Source organism: Mobula birostris, chromosome 9, assembly GCF_030028105.1.
Source record: "Mobula birostris isolate sMobBir1 chromosome 9, sMobBir1.hap1, whole genome shotgun sequence".
NCBI lineage: Eukaryota > Metazoa > Chordata > Chondrichthyes > Myliobatiformes > Myliobatidae > Mobula > Mobula birostris.
This window is the reverse complement of record NC_092378.1, coordinates 9,005,271-9,027,830: the sequence shown is the minus strand read 5'-3', so window position 1 is coordinate 9,027,830 and position 22,560 is coordinate 9,005,271. Positions and strand designations below refer to the sequence as shown.

The 22,560-nt window shown below is 43.9% G+C and overlaps 1 protein-coding gene across 1 annotated transcript in view; it reads right to left on the bottom strand.

Moving 5' to 3' along the window:
- Positions 1 to 575: 575 nt before the first annotated feature.
- LOC140203273 (thyrotropin-releasing hormone-degrading ectoenzyme-like) overlaps positions 576 to 22,560 on the bottom strand; it is a 150,115-nt gene continuing 128,130 nt past the window's right edge. The window contains exons 16-19 of the mRNA XM_072269289.1: positions 6,869 to 7,036; positions 6,630 to 6,770; positions 6,421 to 6,502; positions 576 to 719 (exon numbers count right to left, since the gene is read on the bottom strand). Coding sequence (XP_072125390.1) covers positions 576 to 719; positions 6,421 to 6,502; positions 6,630 to 6,770; positions 6,869 to 7,036 — 535 coding nt within the window. The remainder of the gene's footprint in view (positions 720 to 6,420; positions 6,503 to 6,629; positions 6,771 to 6,868; positions 7,037 to 22,560) is intronic.

The window sequence follows — 22,560 nt, the reverse complement described above, 5'->3', positions numbered from 1 at the left end:
GAAATTATCTTTGTGTTCAGCTTCAAGTGGTCTATCATAATAAAACAAAATTCTGGGGAAGCAACACTTTTGAAAAAAATATTTTTGTCCAGTATTATCAGGGTATTAAGGATATTATTTCTGTAGGATACGTTATTGATCACATTGTCAATACTAATTGTCCTTAACATTGTGCTTTGATGTATTTGTATAAGGGTTACCATTTTTCAGTCCAAGAACATTGCACGAACACAAAATTGAAAGTTTGAAACAGAGCATGCTGGAATACAGAAGGGACAAGATAATCATGCATCAATTACATGTCAGTTCATATCTTTCTCTACTGACCGTTAACAACATGCGCTAGCTGCAAAAACATTCTCTGTCCAATGAAGTTGTGACTAATGTTTTTATGCAGACTTTGCCTTATCCCCTCCCACCTCCAGAAAAGTTGTAATCTGCAGAAAAAAATTAACCAGTGAAAAATCTGCAGCACGTCCTTTATGCCCCCCTTCTCAAAAAAAAAGTAGAGGAATTTTACATAGTACAAACGCATCAAAGTAATTCATGCAGTAAATTATTAGAAGTGTTACAAATTAGCTCTTCAGGGATTTCCTGAGCCACTGGAACAGCTCATCTTCTAACTGTTCATGCCACCGAACATTTGCTTCCACTATTGCAATAGCTTCTGTAAATGAGACGTTTTCTTCTTTCCTCAGGTTCTTTACAAACGTGTAAAGCTGTAAAATTGGAAGCATGTTTTTGAATTGCACAAAAAAACTTGCTGAGACAAACAAGCAACACACATCAAAGTTGCTGGTGAATGCAGCAGGCCAGGCAGCATCTCTAGGAAGAGGTACAGTCGACGTTTCAGGCCGAGACCCTTCGTCAGGACTAACTGAAGAAAGAGCTAGTAAGAGATTTAAAAGTGGGAGGGGGAGGCAAACAAGCCCACTTTGAGATGTTGATGTAGAAGAGTACAGCACAGGATCAGGCCCTTCAGCTCACAATGTTGTACTGAAACAGCTAAAAAAACAAATCAAGTGCACTCAAACTCGAATTCCTCCTACCTACACAAAGTCCACATCCCTCCATCTCCCTACATCCATGTGCCTATCTAACCATCTCTTAAGAGCCTCTAACGTATTTGCCTCTACTGCCAGACCAGGCAGCGCGTTCTAGGTGTCCACCACTCTGAGTAAAAAAAACTTGCCCCTCACATCCCCTTCGAAACCACCTACCCCCTCATCTTTAATACACACCCTCTGGTATTAGACATTTCAACCTTGGGAAACAGATACTCTCTGTCCACTCTATCTATGCCTCTCATAATTTTATAAACCGTTCATTGATTCTGTTATGGTTATTATTCTACAGATGTGTTGAGTATGCCCACAAGCAAATGAACCTCAAGGTTGTAGGTGATGACAGACATGCACCTTCCAGAATCAGATCTCCCCCCCAGCCTCTGCTGCTCCAGGGAAAACCCAAGTTTATCCAACCTCTCATGATATGCTTGATATAGCAATGTACTGTACCATATATGCATTGAAAAAAGTTCAGAACAAACTTATTACAGGTAAAAGGAATTACAGAGGCATGAGAGAGGAGCTTGCCCAGGTGGATTGGAGGAGGATAGACAATAGACAATAGGTGCAGGAGTAGGCCATTCAGCCCTTCGAGCCAGCACCGCCATTCACTGTGATCATGGCTGATCGTCCACAATCAGGACCCCGTTCCTGCCTTCTCTCCATATCCCTTGACTCCGCAATCATTAAGAGCTCTATCTAACTCTTTCTTGAAAGAATCCAGAGAATTGGCCTCCACTGCCTTCCACAGACCCACAACTCTCTGGGCGAAAAAGCTTTTCCTCAATTCCGTTCTAAATGACCTACTCCTTATTCTCAAATTGTGGCCTCCGGTTCTGGACTCCCCCAACATCGGGAACATGTTTCCTGCCTCTAGCGTGTCCAATCCCTTAATAATCTTATATGTTTCAATCAGATCCCCTCTCATCCTTCTAAATTCCAGTGTATACATAGAATCATAGAAACATAGAAAATAAGTGCAGGAGTAGGCCATTCGGCCCTTCGAGCCTGCACTGCCATTCAGTATGATCATGGCTGATCATCCAACTCAGAACCCTGTACCTGCCTTCTCTCCATACCCCCGATCCCTTTAGCCACAAGGGCCATATCTAACTCCCTCTTAAATATAGCCAATGAACTGGCCTCAACTGTTTCCTATGGCAGAGAATTCCACAGATTCACCACTCTCTGTGTGAATAAGTTTTTCTTCATCTTGGTTCTAAAAGGTTTCCCCTTTATCCTCAAACTGTGACCCCTCGTTCTGGATTCCCCAACATCGGGAACAATTTTCCTGCATCTAGCCTGTCCAATCCCTTCAGAATTTTATACATTTCAATCAGATCCCCCCTTAATCTTCTAAATTCCGGAGAGTACAAGCCTAGTCAATCCAGTCTTTCATTATATGAAAGTCCTGCCATCCCAGGAATCAATCTGGTGATCCTTCTTTGTACTCCCTCTATGGCAAGAATGTCTTTCCTCAGATTAGGGGACCAAAACTGCACACAAGACTCCAGGTGTGGTCTCACCGAGGCCTTGTACAACTGCAGTAGAACCTCCCTGCTCCTGTACTCGAATCCTCTTGCTGTGAATGCCAGCATACCATTCGCCTTTTTCACCGCCTGCTGTACCTGCATGCCCACTTTCAATGACTGGTGCACAATGACACCCAGGTCTCATTGCACCTCCCCTTTTCCTAATTGGCCACCATTCAGATAATAATCTGTTTTCCTGTTCTTGCCACCGAAGTGGATAACCTCACATTTATCCACATTAAATTGCATCTGCCATGAATTTGCCCACTCACCCAACCTATCCAAGTCACCCTGCATCCTCTTAGCATCCTCCTCACAGCTAACACTGCCACCCAGCTTCGTGTCATCTGCAAACTTGGAGATGCTGCAGTTAATTCCCTCATCTAAGTCATTAATATATATTGTAAACAACTGGGGTCCCAGCACTGAGCCTTGCGGTACCCCGCTAGTCACTGCCTGCCATTCTGAAAAGGTCCCGTTTATTCCCACTCTTTGCTTCCTGTCTGCTAACCAATTCTCCATCCACATCAATACCTTACCCCCAATACCATGTGCTTTAAGTTTGCACACTAATCTCCTGTGTGGGACCTTGTCAAAAGCCTTTTGAAAATCCAAATATACCACATCCACTGGTTCTCCCCTATCCACTCTACTAGTTACATCCTCAAAAAATTCTATAAGATTCGTCAGACATGATTTTCCTTTCACAAATCCATGCTGACTTTGTCCGATGATTTCACCGCTTTCCAAATATGCTGTTATCACATCTTTGATAACTGACTCTAGCATTTTCCCCACCACTGATGTCAGGCTTACCAGTCTATAATTCCCTGGTTTCTCTCTCCCTCCTTTTTTAAAAAGTGGTGTACATTAGCCACCCTCCAATCCTCAGGAACTAATCCAGAATCTAAAGAGTTTTGAAAAATTATCACTAATGCATCCACTATTTCTTGGGCTACTTCCTTAAGCACTCTGGGATGCAGACCATCTGGCCCTGGGGAGTTATCTGCCTTTAATCCCTTCAATTTACCTAACACTACTTCCCTACTAACATGTATTTCCCTCAGTTCCTCCATCTCACTAGACACTCGGTCCCCTACTATTTCCGGAAGATTATTTATGTCCTCCTTAGTGAAGACAGAACCAAAGTAGTTATTCAATTGGTCTGCCATGTCCTTGTTCGCCATGATCACTTCACCTGTTTCTGACTGTAAGGGACCTACATTTGCCTTAACCAATCTTTTTCTTTTCACATATCTATAAAAGCTTTTACAGTCAATTTTTATGTTTCCTGCCAGCTTTCTCTCATAATCTTTTTTCCCTTTCCTAATTAAGCCCTTTGTCCTCCTCTGAATTTCTCCCAGTCCTCAGGTGTGCCGCTTTTTCTGGCTAATTTGTATGCTTCTTCTTTGGAATTGATACTATCCCTAATTTCCCTCGTCAGCCACGGGTGCACTACCTTCCCTGGTTTATTCTTTTGCCAAACTGGGATGAACAATTGTTGTAGTTCATCCATGCGATCTTTAAATGCTTGCCATTGCATATCCACTGTCAACCCTTTAAGTATCATTTGCCAGTCTATCTTAACTAATTCACATCTCATACCTTCAAAGTTACCCTTCTTTAAGTTCAGAACCTTTGTTTCTGAATTAACTATATCACTCTCCACCTTAATGAAGAATTCCAGCATATTATGGTCACTCTTACCCAAGGGGCCTCGCATGACAAGATTGCTAACTAACCCTTCGTCATTGCTCAATACCCAGTCCAGAATGGCCTGCTCTCTAGTTGGTTCCTCGACCATGTTGGTTCAGAAAACTATCCTGCATACATTCCAAGAAATCCTCTTCCTCAGCAGCCTTACCAATTTGGTTCATCCAATCTATATGTAGATTGAAGTCACCCATTATAACTACTGTTCCTTTATTGCACGCACTTCTAATTTCCTGTTTAATGCCATCCCCAACCTCACTACTACTGTTAGGTGGCCTGTACACAACTCCCACCAGCATTTTCTGCCCCTTAGTGTTATGCAGCTCTACCCATATCGATTCCACATCCTCCCGGCTAATGTTCTTCCTTTCTATTGCGTTAATCTCCTCTCTAACCAGCAATGCTACCCCACCTCCTTTTCTTTCATGTCTATCCCTCTTGAATATTGAATATCCCTGAACGTTGAGCTCCCATCCTTGGTCACCTGATCTCCACTAGGCATCAGTTTTTATCAACAGTATTAACTTCAATGGTTCTTTAGGGTTGTCACAGACATGGGAAGTAGCGGGATAAGCTCCCATCACCTACTAAATGCTCGCAATGGTGTGAATCTCAAATAGTCTCTGACAACCAAGTCTAGCACCTGGCCTTCACATGTGACTTAGCTACTAAACCTGACGGAACCACTTCGACTGACAAGAGCAGGTGCAAAGGCAGGTTACTGGCATTTTATACCGGTCGCTTCAGGCAGGTGTGTGTGTCAGCCATGGTTGGCAGCTCATCTAGGAGAAGGAAAACTCTGATCTCAAACCTCCGCTGCCATGCGGCTAAACCCACTCATGGGGTAGGCTTCGGGAGTAAACCCCAAGGAAAAGTATGGAGCTGGAGTCCCTAAGGCAGTCCTACGCTGAATTAAACCCTGACCGGTGCCAGACTGTATCAGTCTCTGCCATTCCTGTGGATTCATCAACTGCATGCAGTGGAGGAGGCAACAGCTTGCTCTCCATATCGCTCTGCCCTGGCTTGCGTTCTGGCTGGTGTATCACATAGACAGCTAGATGATGATGAATCAGCATATTGGAATGAGCTTGAAAATCTGGCTGAGTGGTGCCATAACAACAACCAATAACAATAACTCAGCAAGATCAAGGAGATGATTACTGATCGTTAACTTCAGGACGAGGAAACCAGAGGTCCATGAGCAAGTCCTCATTGCAAGACCAGAGGCGAAGAGGGTCAGCAACTTTAAATTCCCCGGTATTATCATTTCACAGGATCTGTCCTGGGCCGAATTCATAAGTACAATTATGAAGAAAGCATAGCAGTGCCTCTGCTTTCTTAGGAGTTTGCAAAGATTTGGCAGGACATCTGAAACTTTGAAGAACTTCCATAGATATGTAGTGGAGAGTATATCGTCTGGCTGTATCACATTCGGGTGTGGAAACACCAACGCCCTTGAATACAAAAATCCTATAAAACGTTGTGGGTAAGGCCCAGTCCATCACAGATAAAGGCCTCCTCACTATTAAGCACATCTACATGAAGCATTGTCACAGGAAAGTAGCATCCATCATCAGAGACCCCCACCACCTAGGTCATGCACTCTTCTCACCACTGCCATCAGGAAAAAGGTACAGGAGCCTCAGGACTCACACCACCAGGTTCAGGAACAGTTATTACCCCACAGCAATCAGGCTCTTGAAACAAAGGGAATAACTTCACTCAACTTCATTTGCCCCATCATTGAAAAGTTCCTACAACCTACGGACACACTTTCAAGGACCTTTCATCTCACGTTCTCAATATTTATTGTTTGTTAATTTATTATTATTTCTTTCTTTTTGTATTTGCACAGATTGTTGTCTTTTGCACATGGCTGAACGCTCAAGTTGGTGTGGTTTTAATGTTTCTATTGTGGTTATTATTCTATTTTGGATTTCTTGAGCTTGCCCAGAAGAAAATGAATCTCAGGATTGTATATTGTGACATATGATAATAAATTGACCTTGAATTTGAAGATACCCATGATCAACCCAGATCAATGGAGGGCCTCATTAACTTCAAGCATTTTCTAAGTGAAAATCTTAAAATATATTTGAAACATTTACCTCATTAAGTTTAATTTCTGTATTCCAAAACTTTGTCACACTTCTGATGATCAAGTTGGAAATAAAAAGAGCTTCTCCAAATCTGTAGAAGAATTATCAATATTTTCAGTGCCCAATCCATACATTTTAATATGGCTCAGTTTTCAAAATCAAAACCATATTATGTTTTTCTAATGAATGATTCCATTGAATAATCCCAATATTCTTACCTTGAATATAAATTGGACCAGTTATCCTGAAAATATTTCCAGGCCAAGTCTCGACCAGCTGGATATGCAGAGACCTGAATGATAACTTCTGCAACACTCTTATGAGAAGTCACTTGAGAACTTAGTGTTAAGTTAAGAAGCCTTAAAGAGAAAACAGATATATCAGTACATTAAAAATTTGCATTTTGGGAAAGAAAGGGAAGACTTTACAGTTTGACACAGTGTAAGAAGTAATTTACCTGCTCAGCAGTTCAGAATTCTTGCTGCATGCCAAAGACTTCAGTAGAAGGTTCTGCTCCAGAATCGCACTGGAGGATTCATATTTGCTCCAAATAAATTCCCACATATTGTCATCCATCAATGAGATCCCAGTGCAGTAGACGATTTCTCTCACGCTTTGTGGTATCCTGAAAGTGGTAAGTGGTAAGTGTCAGCATGCATAGCATCACGTCCACTGCATTGTTAGTTTTACCCATTAATATTTGGATTATTCAATAATAAACCAAACTTGATCTTAGGTCTGGGTTGAAAGCTGCAGTTTGCAAGCACCTTCATCTGTAAGTATACTGCTTGGGCGGGGTTTGATAGCAACAGCATTATTCACAGGCAGAGTAGAGATGATTGTCCATTTTCCGTCAGTCAGATTGTGGTTAACTTTATCTGTCAGTCAGACAGTTACAATACATGGGTTATGACCAACGATAAAATGGCTGGAGTCGCTTAGGGCAAGGGTGTTTATTAAATCTAACTTCAAAACATTAGCGGAAGTAGCAAAAACTGTCAATATTTACAAAAAGATATCTACCAGAAAACACAATAGATCTGTACTACTTTGTCCAGTGTGAACCCCTGGTAGCCCAATCTCTCTCAACCACTGAGCACGATGAACCTCGTTTATTAGGCGCAAGGACAACCATCTTTAATTACCCACAAGGTTAACTTAAGACTACGATCGAATCAGATGTACCCCACAATCATATTACAAAATAAACGGAAGAACCTACTTAAATATGGTATACAACAATATAGATAGGTAAACACTTTATTGATCCCAAAAGAAATTAGTGTCACAGCAGCATTACAAGTGCACAGATATATAAATATTAGAAGAGAAGTAGAAAGAATAAAAAATAAGTTACCTCAGACAGTCTAACAGGAGGGGTCATCACTTCCCCAGCTATAGGTCGACTCAACATAGCGCCTAACGTCTGAAGGTAAGAATTACCTCATATAGCACTCTTTGGAGCAGTGTAGTTGTCTTAGTCTATTACTAAAAGTGCTCCTCTGTTCAGCTATGGTGGCATGCAAAGGGAGAGAAAGATTAACCAGAATTGGCAAGCTGTTCTGTAGGGTCCTTTGTTCTACCACAGCCTCCAGTGTGTTCCGTTTGAATCCTGTAACAGGGCCAGCCTTTCTAATCAGTTTATTGAGCCTCTTGGCATCACCCGTGTTGATGCCATTGCCCCAGCACACCACTGCATAGAAGATTGTACTGGCGACAACAGATTGGTAGAACATGTGCAGGAGAGGCCTGCGTACTCCAAAAGACCTCAGTCTCCTCAGAAAGTAGAAGCTCTGGCCCTTCTTGTGCATAGCATATGTGTTGGTGCTCCACTCAGATCTATCATCCAGGTGCACCCCCACGTACCCGTAGGTCCTCACCACATCCACATCCTCACCATCAATAGTAACAAGGAGCAGTGCAGACTTAGTCTCCATCAGCATCTCCTTTGTCTTTCTAATGTTGAGTTGCAGATGATTCAGCTTGCACTATTTGACAAACTCCTCCTCCAGAGCCCTGAATTCATCCTCCTGCCCTCCCTTTATACATCCAACTATTGCTGAGTCATCAGAGAACATATAAACATCAGAGAAATAGATAAATATTTACACATCCCCATTACTAAAGAAATAGAATATTCCACTAGGAAAGACCATAAGATGTAGGAGCAGAAGTAAGCCATTCAGCCTATCAAGTCTGCTCTGCCATTCAATCAATGGGCTGATCCAATTCTTCCAGTCATCCCCACTCCCCTGCTTTCTCCCCATACCCTTTGATGCCCTGGCTAATCGAGAACCTATCTATCTCTGCCTTAAATGCACCCAATGACCTGGGCTCCACAGCTGCTTGTGGCAACAAATTCCACAGATTTACCACCCTTTGACTAAAGTAATTTCTCTGCATCTCTGTTCTAAATGGACGTCCTTCACTCCTGAAGTCATGCCCTCTTGTCCTAGACTCCCCTACCATGGGAAATAACTTTGCCATATCTAATCTGTTCAGGCCTTTTAACATTCAGAATGTTTCTATGAGATCCCCCCTCATTCTCCCAAACTCCAGGGAATACAGCCCAAGAGCTGCCAGACATTCCTCATACAGTAACCCTTTCATTGCTGGAATCATGCTCATGAGTCTTCTCTAAACCCTCTCCAATGTCAGTATATCCTTTCCAAAATAAGGAGCCCAAAAATGCACACAATACTCCAACTATGGTCTCACGAGTGCCTTATAGAGACTCAACATTACATTCCTGCTCTTATATTTTATAACCTCAAGAAATGAATGCCAACATTGCATTCAGCTTCTTCACCACTGGCTCAACCTGGAGGTTAACCTTAAAGGTATCTTGCACAAGGGCTCTCAAGTCCTTTTGCATCTCTGTATTTTGAATTCTCTCCCCATCTAAATAATAGCCTGCCCATTTATATCTTTCACTGGAGTGCATGACCATACACCTTCCAACATTGTATTTCATTTGCAACTTCTTTGCCCATTCCCCTAAACTTTCTAAGTTTCTCTGCAGAGGCTCTCTGTTTCCTCAACACCATCCGCTCCTCCACCTATATTTGATTCATTGGCAAATTTAGCCACAAATCCATTAATCCCATAGTCCGAATCATTGACATACATTACATTGTAAAAAGCAGTGGTCCCAACACTGATCCCTGTGGAACTCTGCTGGTAACCAGCAGTGAGCCAGTATTCCCACTCTCTGTTTTCTGCTGACCAGCCAATGCTCCACCCATGCTAGTAACTCCCCTGTAATTCCATGGGCTCTTATCTTGCTAAGCAGCTTCATGTGTGGCACCTTGTCAAAGGCCTTCTGAAAATCCAAGTACACCATATCTACTAAATCTTCTTTGTCTACCCTGCTTGTAATTTCCTCAAAAAATTGCAGTAGGTTTGTCAGGCAGGATTTTCCTTTCAGGAAACCATGCTGGCTTTGGCCTATCCTGTCATGTGCCTTCCTGGTATTCCATAATCTCATCCCTAACAATCGATTTCAACAACTTCCCAACCACTGATGTCGGGCTAACAAGTCTAGAGTTTCCTTTCTGTTGCCTCCTGCCCTTCTTAAATAGTGGAGTAACGTTTGCAATTTTCCAGTCATCCGTAGAATGCCATAATCTATCGATTCTTGAAAGATCATTGTTAATGCCTCTGCAATCTCTCCAGCTACTTCCTTCAGAACTCAAGGGTGCATTCCATCAGGTCCAGGAGATTTATCCACACTCAGACCATTAAGCTTCCTGAGCACCTTCTCAGTCGTAATTTTCACTGCATGGCAGGAGGAGAAGATGGCAGCGCGATGCAGCGCGCGCAGCTCTCCAGTGAAATGAGCTTGAATGATATCGTATCTGTAAGTAGGACGCCATGCACAATTCTGATTTGATGAAGACAGACGTGAGAAGCAGAGGAACATCTGGAGAAATTTCTGAAATGTCCGGTTCGCTGCCGCTGCTACTGTGCGATCGAGAATTTCCGGAGGGAAGGCCCAAAAATCCCCAGCTTTGCCTGCTGCTGGCGACTGAGGCTGGGGTTGAGTCGTTCAGATAGAGATGGTGCTCGGTACTCGGTGTTGGAGGGCTGATCAGGGCTTGAAGTTTTCAGACGACTCAGAGTCGGACTGTGGATGGGCATGGCAGGGAGAGTTTTCTTCCTTCTCCCGTCTGCATGAGATGTGGGACTTTCGAGAGACTTTGAACTTTTTTTACTGTGCCATGGATTGTTCTTCATCGAGTTATGGTATTGTTGCACCGTTGTAACCACATGTTATAATTATGTGGTTTTTGTTAGCTTTACAGTCTTGGTCTGACCTGTGTTTCTGTGATATCACACCAGAGGAATATTGTATCATTTCTTAATGCATGCATTACTAAATGACAATAAAAGAGGACTGCGTGACCTCATAATCTAACCTAACATACTTCACTTCCCTGACACTCTTGAGTGTCAGGTATTCTGCAGATGTCCTCCACTGTGAAAACTGATGCAAAATACGTATTCAGTTCCTCTGCCATCTCTGCATCTCTCATTACAATATCTCCAGCATCATTTTCTATTGGTCCTATATCTACTCTCAACTCTCTTTTACCCTTTATATACGTACTTAAAAAAGCTTTTAGTATCTTCTTTGATATTAGTTGCCAGCTTCCTTTCATAATTCATCTTTTCCTTCCTAATACCCTTCTTAATTTCCTTCTGCAAGTCTTTAAAAGCTTCCCAATTATCTATCGTCCCACTAGCTTTGACTTCCTTGTATGCCCTCTCTTTTGCTTTTACTTTGGCTCTGACTTCACTTGTCAGCCACGGTAGTGTCCTTCTTCCATTCGAAAATTTCTTTTTATTTGGAGTATTTTTCGCAGAAACTCCAGCCATTGCTGTTCTGTTGTCCTTCCTACTAGTGTCCCTTTCCAGTCAACCTTGGCCAATTCCCCTCTCATGCCATTGTAATTTCCTTTATTCCACTGAAATACCGACACATTGGAATTTAATTTCTCCTTCTCAAAGTTCAAAGTGAACTCGATCATATTGTGATCACTGTTCTCTTATCACTTTAAGCTTTCTTATCACCTCCAGATCATTGCACAGCACACAATCCAGCACAGCCAATCCCCTAGTGGGCTCAACAATAAGCCGTTCTAAAAAGCCATCCCTTAGACATTCTACAAATTATCTCTCTTGAGGTCCAGTACTGGCCTGGTTTTCCCAATCCACTTTCATGTTAAAATCCCCAACGATTATCATGACATTGCCCTTCTGACATGCCTTTTCCATTTCCTGGGGTAATTTGTAATCCATATCCTGGCTGCTGTTTGGAGGTCTGTATACAACTGCCATTAGGGTCCTTTTACCCTTGTCATCTCTTAACTCAACCCATAGAGACTCTACACCTTCCGATCCTATGTCATCCCTTTCTAATGATTTAATATTATTTCTTATACACAGGGCCACACCGCCCCCTCTGCCTGCTAACCTATCTTTCCAATACACCGTATATCCTTGGACATTCAACTCCCAATGGCAGCCATCCTTTAGCCAAGTTTCAGGGATGGCCACAACATCAAGCTTGCCAATCTGTAACTGAATTTCAAGATCGTCCATTTTATTTCTTATGCTATGTGCATTCAAATACAGCACTTTCAGTCCAATATTTTTTGCTTTCTGTTTTAACTGCACCACGCCTCTATTGCCCTGTAATCTATCCCACAGGCTGTGATTATGCCTCATCTCCTGACTATCCTTTCTATCATCTCTGTTGCACCCTATCTTTGATTTATTTCTGTTTTCCCCTTCCTCAGCCCTATCACTCCAGTTCCCATCCCCCTGCCAAATTAGTTTAAACCCTCCCTAACAGCTCTATAAAACCTGCGTGCTAGGATATTGGACCCCTTTGGGTTCAGGTGTAACGAGTCCTTTTTGTACAGGTCGTACCTCCTCCAAAAGATGCCCCAATGATCCAGGAACCCAAAGCCCGGCCCCCTACACCAGTCTCTCAGCTGCACATTAATATGCCTGATCATGCTATTCTTGCACTCACTAGCACGTGGCACAGGCAGCAATCCTGAGATTACTATCCTGGAGGTCCTGCTTTTCAGCTTCCTACCCAACTCCCTGAATTCTCTCTTCAGGACCTCCTCCCTTTTTCTACCTACGTCATTGGTACCAACATGTACCAAGACTTCTGGCTGTTCACCCTCTCCCTTCAGAATACTCTGCACCCGATCTGAGACATCCCGTACCCTGGCACCCGGGAGGCAACACACTATGCAGATATCTCTATCAGGCTGACAGAACCTCCTGTCTGTTCCCCTCACTATGGAATCCCCTATGAATACCGTATCCCTCATCTTCTTCTCTGCCTTCTGCACCACAAAACCAGACTCAGTGCCAGATACCCGATCACTGGCAGCATAATACCAGCCCAACGTACCAGAGAAGACACTGAAGTGCAAACACTCAAAGCAATGACAGCAAAATGTCAAGGGTGTGTGTGTGTGAGACAGTGTGAGTGAGTGTGTAAGTGAGTGTGTGTGAGTGTGTGTCAGTGAGTGTGAGAGTGAGTGTGAGAGAGAGTGAGAGTGAGAGTGTGAGAGTGAAAGTGTGAGACAGTGTGAGTGAGTGAGTGTGAGTGTGTGTCAGTGAGTGTGTGTGAGTGAGTGAGTGTGAGAGTGAGTGTGAGAGTGAGTGTGAGAGTGAGAGTGAGAGTGTGACTGAGTGAGTGAGAGTGTGAGAGCTTGTGCATGTGTGTTGATCTTTTTTATGCAATAAATAACTTGCTGTGACCAGACATATTCCCCACCCTGCCTCCAATTCTTGGCTGCCAGTGTTGGTAGCCATACTTTCTTTCATAATCTGGTAACTCAGTTCTTCTGATATCACCGATTCCTCGTTGTACTCCAGATCATCTGGCCTGGAAGTGAATATGGTCAGTTCACCAGCAGGGTTGCTTGCCACATCATCTGACTGGCAACTGAATGTCGACCTTGGTAAGCAATTAAAGTTCCCTGATTTTGTTGCATCATCATCCCTGAGGTCTGACATGATCATTCGTCAGAAATCTCAAAGCAGGTGGTGATGACAGAACTGACAGTGCCTTGTATAGGACCAGATTGAGGAGGTGTTTGAGTGTAAGAAAGCCAACTACCAGGAGCTGGCAGAGCAGTTCCAGAGACAGGGGTGGAGGGCATGATGCGAGCCTGTAGAGGTGGGGTGTAGAGGTTTTTCTAGCTGTTTACCATGCAGAACCTACTCTCTCCTTGGCAATACAGGGACTGCAAAGAAAAGAGACATCAGGATCATCACAGAGGCTGCTGAGCGAGTCTCCAGATGGCTGCTGATCAAAGGTGTGACCCATGGACCAATGCCGCTGGACCACAAGCCGGGGTCTGATCAACCCGGGCTGGCTCACCTGGGTGAGACAGTCTAATGTTGAAAGACAACAAATTCCACAGATTCACCACTCTCTGGCTCAAGAAATCTTCCTCACCTCCATTTTAAAAGGATGCCCCTCCAGTCTGAGGCTGTGTCCTCTATTCTTAGACTCCCCCACAATAGGAAACATCATCTCCATATCCTCTCCATTGAGGCCTTTCAACATGCCATAGGTTTCAATGAGGCCACCCCTCATTCTTCTGAACTCTGGTGAGTTCTCCAGCCCAGAGCCATCAAATGCCGTTCATTTGACAAACCATTCAATCCCAGAATTATTTTCGTGAACCTCCTTTAGACACTCTCCACATATGTATTTTGTTATCAATGTATTTGTTACCAAAGTACATAAATGTCCATCAATAATAAATTTACTTTCAACTTTGAATAGGACCTGGATCTTCTTAACCAGAGAAGAGAATAATATCAACTGAATCACAAGTGACAAAAGTAAACAGATGAATGTATAATAATGACCTATTTCCCCATTGCTTTATTAAATAAAGTATTTCTACTACCAAAGGATTATAAATGAAGATTTTTATTCAGATGATGCTTCGTCTGGTCAGGGAAAGTGAGGAGGTGATAGAGAGGAGTTATAGGCAAGTAGTCACACCGTGGTCTCGGGAGACAGAGAAATGGGTAACAGTCAGGAAAGGGAAGGGCAAGAGTCAGATACTGGAGAGTACCCCTGTGGCTGTCCCCCTTAACCATAAGTACTCCTGTTTGAGTACCTTTCAGGGGGAATGGTCTACCTGGGGGAAGCAACAGTGGCCGTGCTCTGGCACAGAGTCTGGTCCTGTGGCTCAGAAGGGTAGAGAAAGGAAGAGGATCGCAGCACTGATAGGGGACTCTATAGTTAGGGGGTCAGACAGGTGATTCTGTGGACACAGCAAAGAAACTTGGATGGTAGTTTGCCTCCCAGGTGCCAGGGTTGGGATGTTTCTGATCGCGTCCAAGATATCCTGGAGTGGGAAGGTGAACAGCCAGAGGGCGTGGTACATATTGATACCAACAACATAGGTAGGAAAAGGGAGGAGGTCCTGGAAACAGACTACAGAGAGTTATGAAGGAAGTTGAGAAGCAGGACCTCAAAGGTAGTAATCTCAGGATTACTGCCTGCGCCACGCAACAGTAGGTATAGGAATAGAGTGAAGGATAAATGTGTGGCTGAGGGATTGGAGCAGGGGGCAGGGATTCAGATTTCTGGATCTTTGGGACCTCCTTTGGGGTGGAAGTGACCTGTACAAAAAGGACGGGTTGCACTTGAATCCGAGGGGGACCAATATCCTGGCAGGGAGGTTTCCTAAGGCTATTGGGGAGAGTTTAAACTGGAATCGCTGGGGGGGGGGGGCGGCAGGGAACCAAACTGAACAGACGGAGGCAAGGACACAATAGAGAAAGTTTGGAGACAGAGCGAGAGGGAGGATAGGCAGGTGATAGGGAAGGGATGCGCTCAAAGCGATGGTTTGAGATGTCTTTTTCAGTGAAAGGAGCATCGTGAACAAAGCAGATAAGCTTATAGAGTGAATCAGTACTTGGAGCTATGATGTTGTGGCTATTATAGAGACTTGGATGACTCAGGAGCAGGAATGGTTACTTAGAGTGCCAGGCTTTAGATGTTTCAGGAAAGACAGGGAGGGAGGCAAAAGAGGTGGGGGCGTGGCATTGCTGATCAGAGATAGTGTCATGGCTGCAGAAAAGGAGGAGTCGTGGAGGAACTGTCTACAGAGTCTCTGTGGGTGGAAGTTAGGAACAGGAAGGGGTCAATAACTCTACTGGGTGTTTTTTATAGACCATTCAATAGTAACAGGGACATCGAGGAGCAGATAGGGAGACAGATTCTGGATAGATGCAATAATAACAGGGTTGTCGTGGTGGGAGATTTTAATTTCCCCAATATTGATTGGCATCTCCCTAGAGCAAGGGGTTTAGATGTGGTGAAGTTCGTTAGGTGTGTTCAGGAAGGTTTCCTGACACGATATGTAGATAAGAGGAGAGGCTGTATTTGATCTGGTATTGGGAAATGAACCAGGTCAGGTGTCAGGTCTCACAATGAGAAAGCATTTTGGAGATAGTGATCACAATTCTGTCTCCTTTACCATAGCATTGGAGAGGGATAGGAATAGACAAGTTAGGAAAGCATTTAATTGGAGTAAAGGGAAATATGAAGCTATCAGGGAGGAACTTGGAAGCATAAATTGCGAACGGATGTTCTCAGAGAAATGTACGGCAGAAATATGGCAAATGTTCAGGGGATATTCGCATGGTGTTCTGCATAGGTATGTTCCAATGAGACAGGGAAAGGATGGTAAGGTACAGGAACCATGGTGTACAAAGGCAGCCAAAGATCTAGTCACGAAGAAAAGAAAAGTTTACGAAAGGTTCAAAAAACTAGGTAATGACAGAGATTTAGAAAATGATAAGGTTAGCAGGAAGGAGTTTAAGAATGAAATTAGGAGAACCAGAAGGGGCCATGAGAAGGCCTTGGCAAGCAGGATTAAGGAAAACCCCAAGGCATTCTACAAGTATGTGAAGAGCAAGAGGATAAGACATGAGAGAATACAACCAATCAAGTGTGACAGTGGAAAAGTGTGTATGGAACCAGAGGAGATAGCAGAGATACTTAATGAATACTTTGCTTCAGTATTCACTACAGAAAAGGACCTTGGCGATTGTAGGGATGAATTACAGCGGACTGAAAAGCCTGAGCATATAGACATTAAGAAAGAGCATGTGCTGGAGCTTTTGGAAAGCATCAGGTTGGATACATCACTGGGACCTGATGAGATGTACCCCAGGGTACTGTGGGAAGTGAAGGAGGAGATTACTGAGGCAGGATTTATGAACATTTGGAGAGGCATAATATGATTAGGAATATTCAGCATGGCTTTGTGAGAGGCAGGTCATGCCTTATGAGGCTGATTGAAATTTTTGTGTAATGTGACTAAACACATTGATGAAGGTAGAGCAGTAGACATAGTGTATATGGTTTCTAGCAAGGCATTTGATAAAGTACCCTATGAAAGGCTTATTGAGAAAGTAAGGAGTTATGGGATCCAAGGGGACCTTGCTTTGTGGATCTAGAACTGGCTTGCACACAGAAGGCAGAGAGTGATTGTAGAAGGGTCATATTCTGCATGGAGGTCGGTGACCAGTGGTGTGCCTCAGGGATTTGTTCTGGGACACCTTCTCTTCATGATTTTTATAAGTGACCTGGATAAGGGTTAGTATATTTGCTGATGACACAAGGATGGGGGTGTTGTGGTTAGTGTGGAGGACTGTCAGAGGTTACAGCGGGACAGCGATAAGATGCAAAACTGGGCTGAGAAGTGGCATAAATTCAACCCAGATAAGTGTGAGGTGGCTCAATTTGGTTGGTCAAATATGATGGCAGAATATATTATTAATGGTAAGATTCTTGGCAGTGTGGAGGATCAGAGGGATCATGGGGTCCGAGTCCATAGGACACTCAAAGTTACTGCGCAGGTTGACTCTGTGGTTAAGAAGGCATATGGTGCATTGACGTTCATTAACCATGGGATTGAGTTCAAGAGCTAAGAGGTAATGTTACAGCTTTATAGGACCCTGGTCAGACCACCTGTGCTCAGTTCTGGTCGCCTCCCTACAGGAAGGATGTGTAAACTATAGAAAGGGTGCAGAGGGGATTTACAAGGATGTTGCCTGGATTGGGGAGCATGCCTTATGAGAACAGGTTGAGTGAGCTTGTCCTTTTCTCCCTGGAAAGAGATTAGCATAAACACAAGACAGTCTGCAGATGATGGAAATCCAAAGATAACAATGCAAGGAATAATTTCATGGTAACACACACAAAATGCTGGAGGATTAGGAATATTCAACATTTCGGACTGAGACACTTCATCAGTACTGGAAAAAGAAAGCTGAGAAGTCAGAGCAAGAAGGTGGGGGGAGGGGAAGAAGAAGTAGGTGGTAGGTGATAGGTGAATCCAGGGGAGGGAGAGGGGTGAAGTGAAGAGCTGGGAAGCTGATATGTGAAAGAGATAAAGTGCTGGAGAAAGGGGATTCTGATAGGAGAGAGTAGAAGGCCACAGAAGAGGAAGGAGCACCAGGAGGTAATGGGGCAGGTAGGGAGATGAGGAGATAGGAATGAGAATGGTAAAGGGGGGGGGAATTATCAGAAGTTCAAGAAATCGATGTTCATGCCATCATCTAATGTCACTTTACATACAATCAGTCTATGTATGTAACAGTTCCTTGTACATTGTGTTTGATTAGATTCCTTTTATATTTATAGGGTTTTATGCTTATTTTATTGTATTCTTTATGGTTATTGTTTTTATGCTGCATTGGATCTAGAGTAACAATCATTTCATTCTCCTTTTTACTTATGTACTAAAGAATGACAATAAACAGTCTTGAATCTTTTAGTTAAATATCTATTGATTCACTTTGCATAGCAATTCACATTTTCAAAGTCCAATGTGCATGCATAGTTAGCAATATACAGAGAGAGACAAAATTACCATTTTCACTGGTAACAAAACTCATAAAGCAGATCAATTCCTTTAATGTGCCCCTCAGCTATGTGGAGTGCTTCGCCATGTATTCAACCTGAGCCTGAGGCTCCGGAGGGTTCCTGTACTGTGGAAGACGTCCTGCCTCGTCCCTGTGCTGAAGACGCCGCACCCCAGCGGCCTCAATGACTACAGACCGGTGGCATTGACCTCCCACATCATGAAGACCCTGGAGAGACTTGTTCTGGAGCTGCTCCGGCCTATGGTCAGGCCACACTTAGATCCCCTCCAGTTCGCCTACCAGCCCCGACTAGGAGTTGAGGATGCCATCGTCTACCTGCTGAACCGTGTCTATGCCCACCTAGACAAGCCAGCGAGCACTGTGAGGGTCATGTTTTTTGACTGCTCCAGTGCGTTCAACACCATCCGCCCTGCTCTGCTGGGGGAGAAGCTGACAGCGATGCAAATGGGTGCTTCCCTGGTGTCATGGATTCTTGATTACCTGACTGGTAGACCACAATATGTGTGCTTGCAACACCGTGTGTCCGACAGAGTGATCAGCAGCACTGAGGCTCCACAGGGGACTGTCTTGTCTCCCTTTCTCTTCACCATTTACACCTCGGACTTCAACTACTGCACAGAGTCTTGTCATCTTCAGAAGTTTTCTGATGACTCTCCCATAGTTGGATGCATCAGCAAGGGAGATGAGGCTGAGTACAGGGCTACAGTAGGAAACTTTGTCACATGGTGTGAGCAGAATTATCTGCAGCTTAATGTGAAAAAGACTAAGGAGCTGGTGGTAGACCTGAGGAGGGCTAAGGCACCGGTGACCCCTGTTTCCATCCAGGGGGACAGTATGGACATGGTGGAGGATTACAAATACCTGGGGATACGAATTGACAATAAACTGGACTGGTCTACGAACACTGAGGCTGTCTACAAGAAGGGTCAGAGCCGTCTCTATTTCCTGAGGAGATTGAGGTCCTTTAACATCTGTTGGACGATGCTGAGGATGTTCTACGAGTCTGTGGTGGCCAGTGCGATCATGTTTGCTGTTGTGTGCTCGGGCAGCAGGCTGAGGGTAGCAGACACCAACAGAATCAACAAACTCATTCGTAAGGCCAACGATGTTGTGGGGATGGAACCGGACTCTCTCACGGTGGTGTCTGAGAAGAGGATACTGTCCAAGTTGCATGCCATCTTGGTCAATGTCTCCCATCCACTACATAATGTACTGGTTGGGCACAGGAGTACATTCAGCCAGAGACTCATTCCACCGAGATGCAACACAGAGCGTCATAGGAAGTCATTCCTGCCTGTAGCCATCAAACTTTACAACTCCTCCCTTGGAGGGTCAGACACCCTGAGCCAATAGGCTGATCCTGGACTTATTTCCTGGCACAATTTACATATTACTATTTAACTATTTATGGTTTTATTTCTATTTATTATTTATGGTGCAACTGTAACGAAAACCTATTTCCCCCAGGATCAATAAAGTATGACTATGACTATGACTATTAACCAAATGTATTTTTCTACTTGATTCATCTGACTCTACTAACTAAAATATTGGCTTTGATGCTGATGTGCCAAGTTGTAGATTCGAAGCTTTGGAAGTGTCTGAGTAGCTATTGGTCATGTTGAGTTTGAACGGAATATACTGTCCGTGATCAACACTTACTGTTTTTTCAGCACCAATTAGTTCTCTCCCTTGCGGCATTTTCAGTTACGGAGCAGATCAAGGCACCAGCTTTGGTCTGGCCCAGCTGACAGCTTTCAACATGAAGCACAAGAGTCTGCGACAAAGTAATCTGTTGATTTTCTCAGCTGTCAATTGCTGCTTTTTCATATTGTTACTTCTCAATAGCTTAGAACTTACAGTTGAAGCAATGAATGCCACTTATTCAATGCACCAAAAAAAAGGCAACTAATCTCTTCCCAAGTTACCAGAATCAGAATCAGGTTTAATCTCACCGGCTCGCCTCAACTAATACCATTTATCTGCATTTGGCCCATCTCCCTCAAACCTGGGGGTTCCCAACCTGGGGCCCAGAGACCCCTTGCTTAATGATATTGGTCCATGTTATAAAAAAAGCTGGGAACCCCGATCTAAACCTTCCCTATCCATGTATCTGTGCAATATCCAAGCAAATCACTGGCTCTGAGCACAGACGAAGATGGACATGAGCAGTTGGAAATTCAACAGCGCTTAAAAAAACCTGATGTTGCACAGTGGTCATGCTAATTTATGCAAGTAATCCTAACAATGATATTCAGTTGTCCATAGACTAAAGGGTCTGGACTATATATATAATGTATATACTTTATTGTGTGGTTGTATTTTTGAGATATTCTATATATGGTTGTTATCTTGTATATGCGAGGTCTAGGCCCCAAGCTGCAACGTTGCCTGTTGACAGTCGCCAGAGGGAGGTGTTGGAGCCGGTGAACTCCACTAGGGGCAGTGTGGTGCAGCGTCCAGGCTGGAGATGGTGCTGTCTCCCAGTGTTCACTCGGCAGAAGACAAGCTCTACTGTGGTCGGCTGTAGATTGATGGCTTGAGTTTTGACTTTTATTGCATGGCTGTGTGCTTGCTATCTTGTATGTGCTGTGTGTGACTGTTGGTACTGTGTGTTTCACCTTGACCCCGGAGTAACGCTGTCTTATTTGGCTGTATTCATGTATGGTTGAATGACAATTAAACTTGAATTGAAATAAATACTTGTAAAGCCTGCCTACTCAGACCTGACAAGTGTAGCCAGCACACTGAAGAGGCAGTGTCGGAAGTCTGGCATGCTGTGGGTCAGTGGGATGGAGGCTTGGTGAGGGGCTGGATTGAGGCCATTTTGTACATCACGAAAGACTCTAGCAAATTTCTACAGATGTACCACAGAGTGCACTCTAACTGGTTGCATCACCGTCTGGAACAGAGATGCCAAAGCACAGGATGGGAAAAAGCTGCAGAGTGCTTAGGCTCAGCCAGCTCCATCACGGGCATTAGCCTCCCCACCACCACGGACATCTTCAAAAGAGATGCTTCAGGAAGGCAGTGTCCATCATGAAGGCCTTTCACCACCCAGAACACAGAAAGTCGCCAATTATCACCGGCACCATTTTGTCATTTACTGAGAATACCCACAGGAAAGTGAATCTGGGGGTTGTATAGGGTGACACATATGTACGTTTGTACTTTGAACTTCTTTTAAGAGGCTCTTAGATAGGTACATGGAGCTTAGAAAAATAGAGGGCTATGCGCTAGGGAAATTCTAGGCAGCTCTAGCATAGGTTACATGATTGGCACAACTTTGTGGGCCGAAGGGCCTGTAGTGTGCTGTAAATTTCTATGTTCTATGTTCATTTGATTATATTTCAGCATATAGGAGGGAGGAGAAGATGGCGACGCGACGCGACGCAGCTCACGGCGGCCACTCCGGTGAATGATATCTGTTACTTGTCAAGTAGGAGGCCGTGCACAATCTTGACTTGATGGAGACAGACGTGAGAGTACGGAGGAGCATCTGGTGAAACTCCTGAAATGCCTCTTTCGCCGCCGCTGCTACTGTGTGATCCAGAATCTCCAGAGGGGAAGGCCCCGCGTCCTCAGCGGCCAAGCGGGGTCGAAGCGCTCGGCAGAGGTGGTGCTCGGTGCTCGGTGTCGGAGGGCTGGTCGGAGAGTCGAAGTTTTCTGACGAATTCAAGAGTCGGCTGCGGTCGGGTGCATCCAATGCATCGGCAAGTTTGCGGCGCTTCCGTCTGCGTGAGATGATGGGGCTATCGGGACTTGAGACTTTTTTTTACCCTGCCCATGGTCTGCTCTTTATCAAATTACGGTATTGCTTTGCACTGTTGTAACTATATGTTATAATTATGTGGTTTGTCAGTTAGTCTTGGTTTGTCCTGTGTTTCTGTGATATCTTTCTGGAGGAACATTGTATCATTTTTTAATGCATGCATTTCTAAATGACAATAAATGAGGACTGAGTGCCCTCATAATCTAATAGTCTTATTGTGACTTATAGTAATTTTATGTATTTGTGACAAGGTGAAAACCTATTCGATTTAGTCATAAATAATTGGCCAAATACTTTTTAAAAAGAGTTAAAATAATTTATATCATTTCATGTTGAGAAAAGAAAAGGGAAATCACTTGAAAAACATGCAAATGTGTTTAATTGAAAATTCTGAGAACCTATATGCAAGGTACTCCTTTATAGTATTT